At 48.1% G+C, this 12,670-nt stretch overlaps 1 protein-coding gene across 8 annotated transcripts in view; it reads right to left on the bottom strand.

Moving 5' to 3' along the window:
- CKAP5 (cytoskeleton associated protein 5) overlaps nucleotides 1-12,670 on the bottom strand; it is a 901,993-nt gene that overhangs the window by 172,327 nt on the left and 716,996 nt on the right. For all 8 annotated transcript variants that reach the window (XM_086959680.1, XM_086959676.1, XM_086959682.1 and 5 more), the window contains one exon: nucleotides 5,551-5,738. In XM_086959680.1, the coding sequence (XP_086815806.1) occupies nucleotides 5,551-5,738 (188 nt within the window). The remainder of the gene's footprint in view (nucleotides 1-5,550; nucleotides 5,739-12,670) is intronic.

Raw genomic sequence — 12,670 nt, forward strand, 5'->3', positions numbered from 1 at the left:
CCCCACACACGCAGAGCCCCCCACACACACAGAGCCCCCCCACACACACACAGAGCCCCCCCACACACAGAGCCCCCCCACACACACACAGCCCCCCCACACACACACACAGAGCCCCCCCACACACACAGAGCCCCCCCACACACACAGAGCCCCCCCACACACACAGAGCCCCCCCACACACACAGAGCCCCCCCCACACACACAGAGCCCCCCCCCCACACACACAGCCCCCCCCCACACACACAGCCCCCCCCACACACAGCCCCCCACACACACAGCCCCCCACACACACAGACCCCCACACACACAGCCCCCCACACACAGCCCCCCACACACACAGCCCCCCACACACAGCCCCCCCACACACACAGCCCCCCCCCACACACACAGCCCCCCCCCACACACACAGCCCCCCCCCACACACACAGCCCCCCCACACACACAGCCCCCCCACACACACAGCCCCCCCACACACACAGCCCCCCCCCACACACAGCCCCCCCCCCACACACAGCCCCCCCCCACACACACAGCCCCCCCACACACACAGCCCCCCCACACACACAGCCCCCCCACACACACAGCCCCCCCACACACACAGCCCCCCCACACACACACAGAGCCACACACAGAGAGCCCCACACACACACACACACAGAGCCACACACACACACACACAGAGCCACACACACACACACACACACACACAGAGCCACACACACACACACAGAGCCACACACACACACACAGAGCCACACACACAGAGCCACACACACAGAGCCACACACACAGAGCCACACACACAGAGCCACACACACACACACACAGAGCCACCCACACACACACAGAGCCACACACACACACACACACACAGAGCCACACACACACACCAGTCATGTATCACAGCATTGATTGGCGTCTTAGGCTTATCACACTGTAGTAATGTGCTTTACAATTGTTTATTTATTGATGTATTTATTCATTTTTATATAGCGCTTAAAAGTGACTTTTCATTCCAGATAGTATACATAGAACAGCGTAAATCGTGATGGGCTGTGTGTGTGTGTGTGTGTGTGTGTGGGGGGGGGGGGGGGGGGGGTTGTTGGATAATATGCCTCTTAAAGCGGTGGTTGCTTGATAATATGGCTTACGAAGGCGGGGGCGTGGGTGGGACACAAGCGTGTAGTGTTGATGTATTTCTAGCAGGGTTACGTTTGCTATTCTGAGGTGCTATCTTCGATTTTTTGGTGTGCGTGTTTTTTTTAAAGATGGTCGGCGTTCAGTCGGGATATATATGATTAGGGGGAAGTTGTAAACAGAGTGGGGGTTACATCGGTCTTGTAAGAGATGGTGGTTTGCATAAGGTACTGGCCGCGTCGTTGAGGGAAGTACGGGTAGCTCACTACGGGGAGGGAGGTGTACAGCTAATCAGTCTTGGGGGAAGGGGGTCTACTTAGCTCATTATAAGGATCCCTCCGTTACCGGTGGGAATGTCGGCAGGCTGGTTAGACCCCCCCACTGAGAGAACGCACTCCCAACGCGACCAAGTGCGCACCAGATTTCCCATCAGCCCGCAGAAACCGCGCTCCCGTGACCAAAAAAAGCCCCGCCCACAAAGGGACCTGCAAAACACTGAGTCTAAACATGCCTACTCTGGCCCACTATCTTCAATATAAATAACACTCTAACCGCCCACTCTGTTTCCATAGCTTTCAGGCCATCACTGCCACTGCACAATATAGTACCAAAATGATGACCGGCGAGGCAGACAAGCTGGGCTTTACCTATGGCCCTACAGAGTACACACACATCTCTGCAGCGGGGTTATTTGCCCTCTGAGCTAGCTCACAAGGATTACGAGATGTGACCTGCAGGGTATACACAGCCCTCTGCAACAAGTGATCAAACTTCTAAGCTCTATCAACCTCCTTAAGCGATCTACCTGTGACATTGGATAAGCGCCCGCCAGGGCACACGCAGATATCCGCAGAAGGTACAGTCTACCCCATAGCTGGTGACCTGTAAGTTACACATAAATGAACGCAGCCTGCATTTTAACCCACCGAGCTATCTTATGAGGATTAAAATTTGCATTCTGCAACTTACACTGAAATCTCTGCTGCTTGTGCATTGACCCTTTGGCTTACCTAAATGGGATTTACTGAGCGATTTGAAGGCTACACACATTCAATAGGGGTTTGGTTAACTTAGCTATTTTAGTGCCACTAAATCCATGGCCTACGAATCGCACATCTCTGCTGCAGGTGTGTTAACTCCACGGGTCTTACATTCACATCCCTGCATACCGACAGGGGACACTGAACCGACCCAGAGTGTTGTTACTTTGCTCACTACGCTTGGCACCATATTCTGCAGGTGGTGTGGCGTGGAATCAGCGCACACCCTTGAGAGAGGTTACACTTAACGCTCCCCTGTGCTTTTGCATGCTTCTCTCGGCTGATTTGCCGAGCCCCAGAGGTTTGCGAGCCCTGGAAACAGTCCGATCCTCTGCGGGGAGTAGCACTCTGGGAGCTCAGCCGGAGCTGGCTGGCGCGTGGCAGCCATGTCCACGTCACGGCATCTCCCCACAGACGTTGCACGCGGATGCTGCAGGAGGCCGATCACAGAGTGCGTGCTACTGTGGGTGTCGCATGGCTGCTAGGCCGGGAGGGCCCGCCCGTCTCTGCTTTCACAAGCCCAGTAAACAAACTCGGGGCTTCATAGAACAGCAGGGTTTCTCACACAGCGCCATCACCCCGAACCGAGCAGGCAGGGCACGGCGGCGCACAGGGCCTGGCCCGCATCCATGTCCACAGCATCCACATAAGATACCTTGAATGCAGCGAGTCTAAACTGGTAGCTTCGTCGGGTGCACTCACGTATAATGCATCTAATCTGGTGTCCAAACATGGATATGCATTTACATGTTGAGATTCGAAACTGGTCTACACTTGCGGTATATTTTCATGGAGGGAGCGTACACGTTTGTATCGAAGACCCGCCCTTTTCAGACTGGGGGGCGTGTTTTTGACTGAGGAAATCACAGAGAAAGAAACGAAAAAACACGCCCCCAATCCGAAAAAGACAGGGCTTAGATAGTCACTGGGACTTCTTCTCCAATGGATGGCCAGCGTTTAGGAGGCCAGCCAATGGAGAAGAGGGGCAGGGTTAACCTCGCTACTTAGACATTAAATCTCGCCAGCGAGACTGCGCACGTGCGCAGCTTAAGCTAGCAGACCTAAAAAGTGGGGGCATACCAATGGAAGAAAGATGGCACTTTCTCACAGACAGTCACTGTACTGGAATATGATGGGGTTCTGGTGGTGTGGCTGAGCAAGGGCAGCTCGACATTGGTGGAATTTGAGGCCTCTGCTAAAGCCAAAAAGCATCTGAAAACCTTAAAAGTCTTTTTGGGGGTTGACGACCAAAGAAACAGTCTGCGGCAGAACTCACTTTAAATGTTCCATGTGACTTCTCCTCACATAATTTGGTTCAGATTAAGGGGATGTCCATGAGGAAGGACTTTATATTGGAGGAAAATCAACATTCTCAGCCAGGATGGTCTGTGAACAGCAACGGATGTCCCCATAGACTTGGTAACCTGAATCTCCTGCATTCAGTTGAGAGTGGATTACTTGTCCAAATTCTGCCAGACCAGCTCTGATGAGATCCTGAAAGTGGACCTTAAGTTCCTGGGGAGATTATAGATGAGTGCGCCCACCTAACCCACATACCACCCTAGTAAGAACATGGAATTTAGGGACTCTAGGGCTAGGGTTCCTGCTGCAAAGCTTTTCTTGTGTTAAGGGTCCACCTTTTTGATTCCCCATCAGCTGGGTCAGCAGGTAAAGTGCCAGAGGACAGACAAGCGGATGAGGGCTGAATACAAAGGCTTTGCGAGGAAAAGTGCTGAGACAAAAATAAAGGGTGATCCGGGGGGAGTTTATACCCAACATTTTGAAACCAGGGTAAGAGGGTGGCTTGGCCCATGTGGCAAGTACAGGGTCTAGAAGAGCCTCATTGACTGGTGGTGGCTCCGAGGTGTGCACTGTGGGATATAGGACCTATGTGAGTATGTTTGATTTAGTTTCTATAGTAGCCAGTGGTAGGTCCAGAACGTCTACAGCCTTTTGCATTATGGAACAGTAGGAAGATGCGAAAAGGGACCCCAATGGGTCAGAAAATCCTAATTCTAGGGAGGAGTCTTTGCAACTGGCCTCAGCCAGGTCTTTAAACTGCTGCAAGGTCTCATGAGGATCATTCCGATGTGGATCTTTAACAGTCTTCGTAAAGAGATTGTTGCTCCTTTTCCTCCACGAGACAGTGTGCCTCCCTTCTGGACCTATGTATAGTTGCTAAGGGACGTGAGCCAGTAATGGGCTGTGTACAGCTGGTGTTCGCACAAACTATGTTGGGGCTACCTAAGGAAATGCCTCTTTTTATAGACTGATGCAAGTTTGTGGACCGATACTGCTGGGTTTTTCGACTGAGTACATGGAGGCCTGCTAACCAGACCTCAGTGCTCCGACCACAAAACCGGTATGTTACATTGGATATAACCAATTGGCCTGGGTTAACTCACTTGTAAGGTCCTAGTGTATGGCACCCACAGCATCTAAGTTGGTCATCTCAGGGATTGTGTGGCACTCTGGGAGACAGTTAAAAAGAGTCATCCAGTCCGCCATTGAAGACCAGTTTTAACCTGCTAGCCCAAAGTTGCCATTTAAAGCAATGCCAAGGCTAAATCTCCCTCTGCAATATGTATAACTGACCCCTATGGCAGTCCTACCAAGCCCTAAGGCAGGGTGCAGCATATTTCAAGGACAGAACTTTTATTTCACTTTTCAGACAGTAAAAATACAAAAAGTTGATTTATTAAATTGTTTTGGTGCTATTTACATGCTTCACACTTATCCCTCTGAGTAAGCCTCGCTGCTCAGAGCCATAGCTACCCAGGGTTGAGTTGAAGGATTGACCACAAAACCTTGAGCTCAACCCTGAGAGTCCTAAGGGTATTTATTACACAGGGAGGCCGCACAACTACACCATATAACAAGCCCCATTTCCTCACTGATTTGTATTAAATGGCGAGGTCTCACAACCACAGCACACAATACAACCGACAGCACATTATACAGCCCATTTCCTCACAGTTGTGTATTATACGGTGAGGTCTCACACCTACATGCTACTTCCTCACAACTACCAGATGTAGAACTAGAAGAGAATTTAAACAGATTAAGGCCTTCTGCACAAAGTGCCTGAAGAAAGTTCATTCATCCACCGTGAACCAACACAAAGCGTCACTGAAGTCTTAAATTATGAAAATACTAAGCATGTGGCAAAGGATTTGTGGGTCAGGCCGATTAAAGCCATCAGCACCTTTGGCCTCATCCCTTTAACATACTTGGGTGTTCAGTCTAATCAAGTCCACAATGGATGAGGAAGTAGAGGTTAACAGATTCCCAAAGCCAGCTGAAAGAACTTTTCTGGTGTGGACTACGTTAAATGACAATAAGAGAAAGCAATAACAAGAGCTTCACATACCTCAGAATGTTAGTCTGATCTGACTTCTCCAACACCTTAACCACCAGGAGGTTTACAGACCGGATGACCTGCTGCCCCTCCTCCAAGTCTTCAACTCTTGAATCCAACATCAGGGTGATGAGGCCATTCATCAAGTCTTTCAGCACCCCCGTGGAAGCTTCTCGGGCAAGGTGCTCAATCTGGAACAGCTAGAAAAAGCATACGAAGTATGTGAGGAATTAGTGTTCAAGATGGACTAGGCGTACAAGTTATGCATCTTCAGTAATGTTCTTTTTGGTTGAGACCATCCAGCAGTCTATTCCTCACCACCTGAACATTCCCAGACATCGGACTGGATCCCGAAATATTTCCAAAGCCCCTCTGCAGCTCTCTACCTTGTGGCTCAACACGGACGCAGTTTCGGTAATGAAGTGAAGGTCTGCACCCCCCTGATGGGTAGCCCCAAAAGCAAATTGGTAGTGTGCAGATTACTAGACTTGGGATCTTATTAAAGGTCAAGTCAAGAGAGAGAGAGAGAGCAGGAACGACAGGAGGGCCGGAGAGGAATCTGCAACTAGTCTCTAACAGAAGGAAAATGCTACTTACCAGTATGCATATGTTCTTGGCAAGTAGAGCTGTAGATTCATATACTGTGCATAGATCGCAATCTGGTGTTGGGCTTGGATGTTTGCAGTTTGTTTTTGTTCAAATAAGTCGTAGTCACGAAATAGGGGACTCCTTACGATAATAGTGCGCATGGGCATCTACTCTATCCCCAGATGGTTTTGCCCATAAAGGGTGATGGTGGAGCAAATAAGAGAATAGAAAGATGTCCATGTGTGATGCATCTAAGTAAGATAACACCGCAAAAGATAACTGTACCTGGGGAAGCGGGTGGGCTCATGAATCCACAGCTCTACATGACAAGAACAGATGCATACTGGTAAGTAGCATTTTCCGTTCGAGGCATATGCAGCTGTAGATCATATACTGTGCATAGACTATACATCAGTTTTGTTTGTTGCAGTGGCTAACCTGTATCCGTTACAGTGGCTTGAAGGAAAATGCTACTTACCGGTATGCATCTGTTCTTGGCATGTAGAGCTGCAGAGTTGTACACTTAGCATTAGATCGCCACCTGGTTTTGGGCTTGGATGATTGCATGTTGTCGTCGTCTTGGAAGAAGTCTTTGTAGTCACGAGATAGGCGACTCCTCCCTTGGACAATAGTGTTCATGCGCAATGGCTCCATCCCGAGATTGTTTTTCACCATGATGGGAAATGGAGTTAGTAGAAGCAAAGAACAATGATGTCCATCGGTGTGCATCTAAGTAAGATAAAACTGGAACAGATACGGGTCCCGGGGAGGCGGGAGGGCGCGTACAAACTCTGCAGCTCTACATGCCAAGAACAGATGCATACTGGTAAGTAGCATTTTCCGTTCGAGGCATATGAGCTGCAGATTGTACACTTAGCATTGATTGTGCAGCAGTGTCTCCCCTAGTGGTGGTCACCTGTATCTGTTGAAATTGTTTTAAAATGAGTTTTAAGGACAGCATGGCCTACTGCAGCTTGCTGCTTGGCTTGCAAATCAACACAGTAGTGTTTAGTGAAGATGTGTGTTGTAGACCATGTTGCTGCCTTGCATATGTCCTCTAGGGGGATGTTTCCTAAGAAAACCATAGAGGCTCCTAGTTGAATGTGCTCTAGGAGGAACTGTTATTGTACGTTTTGCTTTTTGATAGCATATTTGTATACATTTTACAATCCACCTTGCAATCCCACCTTTAGAGATAGGGTTGCTTTTAAGCGGTGGAGAGAAAGACACAGTTTTGATTTTCGAAAAGACTTAGTCCTGTCTATATAGTAGAGAAGAGCTCTTTTAACATCTAATGTGTGTAGAGCCCTTTCTGCCACAGAGTCGGAGTTTTTGGAAAAACACAGGTAACTCGACAGATTGGTTTAAATGAAAAGGAGTAATGACTTTTGGAAGGAATTTTGGATTAGTTCTCAAAACCACTTTGTTACAATGTAGTTGTAAAAATGGTTCTTGTATTGTAAATGCTTGTATCTCACTTACTCTTCTGAGAGAGGTAATAGCAATAAGGAAAGCTGTTTTCCATGTGAGGAATTGCAGTTCACATTTATGTAAGGTCTCAAAGGGGGGTCCCATGAGTTTTGTAAGAACAACGTTTAGGTTCCATACTGGAGAAAGTGGCAACCTGGGAGGAATGATTCTTTTTAATCCTTCCATAAATGCTTTAATTGCAGGCTCTTTGAAAAGAGATAGATGTTGTCTATTTTGTAAATATGCTGCAATTGCTGCAAGGTGCAGGTGTATGGATGAATATGCCAAGTTACACCTTTGTAAATGTAAAAGGTAGCAAATGATATTTTGAATGGAAGCATCCAGGGGATCAATTTGGTTATTGTTGCAATAAATGGCAAATCTCTTCCATTTAGCATAACAAGCTCTGGTAGTAGGTCTCCTGGCCTTTTTAATTATATTCATACAGTCTGGTGGTAGGTTAAGATAACCAAACTAAGACTTCAGGAGCCAGATCGGCAAATTCAGTTGATTTGGGTCTGGATGTTGGATATCTCCATAGTTCTGTGTTAGCAGGGATGGAGTCAGTGGTAGCTTTTGGTGTGGAACTAGAGATAGTTGTAGCAGTGGGGTGAACCACGGTTGGCGTGCCCATGTGGGAGCTACTAGGATTAGTTTGAAAGACTTTTCTGAGCTTTCATACTACTAATGGTATTAGTGGTAGTGGCGGAAAAGCGTACGCAAATCTGCCTGACCAGTTCATCCATATCGCATTGCCCTTGGACCGCGGGTGTGGAAACCTGGCGGCGAAGGTTGGGCATTTTGCGTTTTCGGCACCGAAGGTATTGTTTTTGGTGTCGTAGGCTGTTTCGAGGTCTTGGACGTGTCGGAATCAGGCCTTGCCGGTTTCGGCACCGTAGACTGTCTTCGGAGTGGAAGCTGGCCTCGTCGGCTTTCAGGCATCGGACGCTGGCTTCGTACCCTTGTCTTTAGAAGTCGACGGTTTCGGAGCAGACACTTCTTTTGGTTTCGATGCCGAGGGAGCTGGTGGGATCGGCACGTGCGGTTTCCTCGGTACCAGAAGACTTATTTACTTTCTTTGGAGCCGGGCTCGATGGCGGGGCTGTCAAAGTGGTTTTTCGATGGCGACTGGGCCCCGGAGGCGGAGTGTTGACCTTTGCCTTCGATCTGGGTGCTGTGTGTGATGCAGGGGCAGTAGTACTCACGCGCTGACCCGATGGTATGGAGTCATCAGAGTCGTCAACCTCTGATACGATTTGGAGATCGGAATCTTCTTCGGGAACGAGCGGAACCCTCTCGAAGATATCCACCGGCTCCGGAGCTGATCTCTGCAGGTCGTGTCGACGGGCCCTCCGATCTCTTGGATCGAAAGGACGCGCAGGCTGTACCGCTGGATTAGTCGTGTTCTGGCGATAAGCACATGTTGCAGAGGTCGTGGTGGTCACTGTGTGGATACTGTGCTCCACACCCGGGGCATCTCTTGAATGGCGTCCTTTCCATGAGGTGAACGCCTCACGGCATGGGTAGGCCCACCGGCCCGCGTCGACGAACAGAATTGAGCTGATTGAGTTGAAACGGTGTTAGTCGGTATCGAAAATAGTTAGAGTTTTGGGAACTTTTTTGCAAGTCGAACTGCTTGAAAAGTCTATTTCTAGCCAGAGCGGAAAACTTTCATCCGAACCCAGTGGCGGAAAAAAAACAAAAATCTAAGGATGGAGCCGATGCCCATACGCACTATCGCCCAAGGGAGGAGTCACTTATCTCGTGACTACACAGTCTTCTTCCAAGACGACGACAACATGCAATCATCCGAGCCCAACACCAGGTGGCGATCTAATGCTAAGTGTACAATCTGCAGCTCATATGCCTCGAACAGTGTGTTCTTAAGACAACCTGGCCCACACTAGCTTATTGTTTTGCTTGCACATCTACTTTTCTCAAATGTGTGTGGTGTAGACCAAGTTGCAGCTTTGCAGAGGTCATCTAAGGGAATGTTCCCCAAGAATGACATAGAAGCCCCTAGTTTGCGCGTAGAATGAGCCCAGGGGGATTTTTTTTTTTTAAACCTTTATTGTGCAAGCAGAAACGTACAAATACGGGCCTACAACCAATCAGGCCGGCCACAACACATTACGGGCGCACAAAATCAGGATAGAAATTCTCCAGCAGTTCCTCAGCATTCAATAAGCAATCAGTAAACATTAAAGTCCCAATGTAACCGCTAGGAGCAGGATAAGAGAAGGTTAATTTTAGAATATAATAGGAAGTATAGCAGGAACACTGCAGCTATTAGTTTCCGAGTTCCCATGGCGGGCAGTTGGTGAAGCAGCAATACAAAGAAGCAGTGAGAATCAGAAATAGTGGCAACAATTGGCGAAGGCAACGCATAGTTCCCACCCTAGAGGGAATTGTTAATGTACATTAGGCTGTAAGGTAGAATATTTGGATACACTTAATCCAGCGGGCAATGCCTCCTTTTGAAATGGGATTGCCTTTATGAGGTGGGGGAAAAAGCCACGAAAAGTTGTTTAGTCTTTCTAAAGGACTTAGTTTGTTCAATGTAACAGAGTACTGCTCTTTTAACGTCTAGTGTGTGAAGAACCCTTTCTGCCACAGTCTGCTTGAGGGAAAAAACTGGTAGCTCAGCAGACTCTTTAAGATGAAAGGCAGACACAACTTTAGATAAAAATTTTGGATTAGTTCGGAGAACCACTTTGTTGTGATGAATTTGCAAAAATGGTTCTTGTATGGTTACTGCCTGGAGCTCACTCACTATTCTAAGAGATGTGATATCTATAAGGAAGGCTACTTTCTAAGTAAGGGATTGTAGTTCACATTTGTGCAGAGGTTCAAATGGTGGGCACATGAGCCTTGTAAGGACGATATTAAGATTCCACACTGGAGAGGGCGGAACTCTAGGGGGAATTATTCTTTTAGGTCCGTTCATAAAACTTTAATAGCGGGCAGTCGAAACAATGTTGCCTGTTTTGTGTTGAAGCTGCTATCGCACCTAGGTGTAGTCTTATAGATGTGTATGCTAGGTTACAGCGTTGTAGGTATAATAGATAGCAAATAATTTTTTGAGTGGAAGCGTCTAGTGGATTGATTTTATTGGATGTACAATAAATTACAAATAGTTTCCACGTCACTGCGTAGCATGCTCTGGTAGTAGGACGTCTAGCCTCTTGAATGACGTTCACTCAGTCTGACTGGAGATTAAGGTACCCAAACTAAGACTTCAGGTGCCAGACCGCAAGGTTGAGATGATTGGAATCTGGATGTCTATCCCTCAATGGTTCGGAGTGAGAAGTTTGGGAGAGCAGTGCAGTTTTTGACGAGGGACTACTGACATTTCCAGTAGTGTCAGGGTTGTCAAGCCCATGTGGGAGCAACCAGAATTAGTGAGCGAATGCTGTTTGAGCTTCCGAACCACTAATGGAATGAGTGGGAGAGGCGGAAAAGCGCGAGCAAATTTCCCTGACCAGTTTATCCATATCGCATTGCCTTTGGACAACAGGTGGGTATACCAGGACACAAAGGTTGAGCATTTTGGAGAGTGCGAACAGATCTATTTCTAGGTAGCCTCACATTTGAAAGAATGGAAGAGGAACTTGAGGATGAAGTTCCCATTCGTGCATCTGTTGTTGATGACTGAGCAGATTCGCAATCTGATTGTGTACTCTTGGAAGGTGTTATGCCAGGAGATCTAGGTTTTGTGGAATGGCCCATTTCCACATGCGTTGAGCTAAATGTGAAAATTGTAGAGTTGTAGAGAATGTGTTCCTCCATGCTTTTGTATGCAAGTACATTGCTGTCATGTTGTCCGTACAAACTAAGACAGCTTTGCCTACTAGATGGACTTGAAAGGATTTCAATGCCAGAAATATTGCCAGTAATTCCAGGTGGTTTATGGGGAATGTTTTTTTAATTTGTTGTCCATATGCCTTGAATGGTAAGGTTTTTGAGATGCACACCCCAGCTGGTGAGTGATGTGTCTGTTAGCACTATCTGTGGAACAGGGTGGAGGAATGGCTGCCTCTTGGACAGGTTTTGTGTGTTCCACTAGTGCAGAGAGTGATGTGTGGCTGTCCACCAACACCAGATCTGTTAGTTGACCTTGAGCCTGGTTCCACTGGCGTGCTAAGCATTCCTGTAGAGGACGCATGTGGAGTCATGCATAAGGGACGATTAACATGAAAGAGGCCATCATCCCGAATAATGGCACGAACGACCCCTTAAAACCTGCCCAATTTAGCTGAATCATTTTGTCCACCATAAGCGTTGAAGGGTATACTCAGATGTGAGTGCCTTGCTCATTGCACCATCAGGATTCAAGCAAGCCGGGCCGACGACGGCTGAAATGCCAGAAACCGGTCCCCGGTAGCTTGTTTCCTTCCCAGTATAAGAATTGGCTTGGTAGTTTGGTTTGTCCTTTTCCCATCATGCACTGGGACAGGAACAGACTAATTTGCATGTAGCCAGGTTCTGAGCTGGGATGGTGCAGTGAGCTAAAAAACGGTGATGGATCAAGCCCTGATCTTTGGACTGGGTAAGAGTGGTCTGCTTAATTCAGACACTCTGTTCATCACCACCCCCTTTTCTGAATCAATTTAGGGGAGGCATCCGCGCTTGTGCTTAATCCCCTTCGTCAGATAATTAACTCCTCTTTTGAATCCTACTAAACCTGAGAATTTCAGGCCCATTTCCCTGCTCCCTTGGCTGGCCAAGGTGGCAGAATCTCACGTTAACAGCACTCTTACCAGCTTTTTGTGCTCCAATATTATTCTGGATGCCTCGCAGCATGGCTTCCGAGCCGGTCACAGCACTGAGACAGCGCTTCTGAGCATGACTGAACATCTGCGGACCATTTTGGACTCTGGTCACTGATCCTGCTGGATCTGAGTGCCGCCTTTGACACGGTCTCGCATGCAGTTTTGATACATCGACCGGAAGAAGTGGGTGTCCGGGGACTCGCTCTGGAGTGGTTCAGAGCCTTCTTAACAGGAAGAACCTTTCGGGTTTCCACTCCCCCGTTCCTTTCCAAGGAAAAACGTATTGTGCAGGGCGTCTCCGA

Source organism: Lissotriton vulgaris, chromosome 2_2 (assembly GCF_964263255.1).
Source record: "Lissotriton vulgaris chromosome 2_2, aLisVul1.2, whole genome shotgun sequence".
Taxonomy (NCBI): Eukaryota; Metazoa; Chordata; class Amphibia; order Caudata; family Salamandridae; genus Lissotriton; species Lissotriton vulgaris.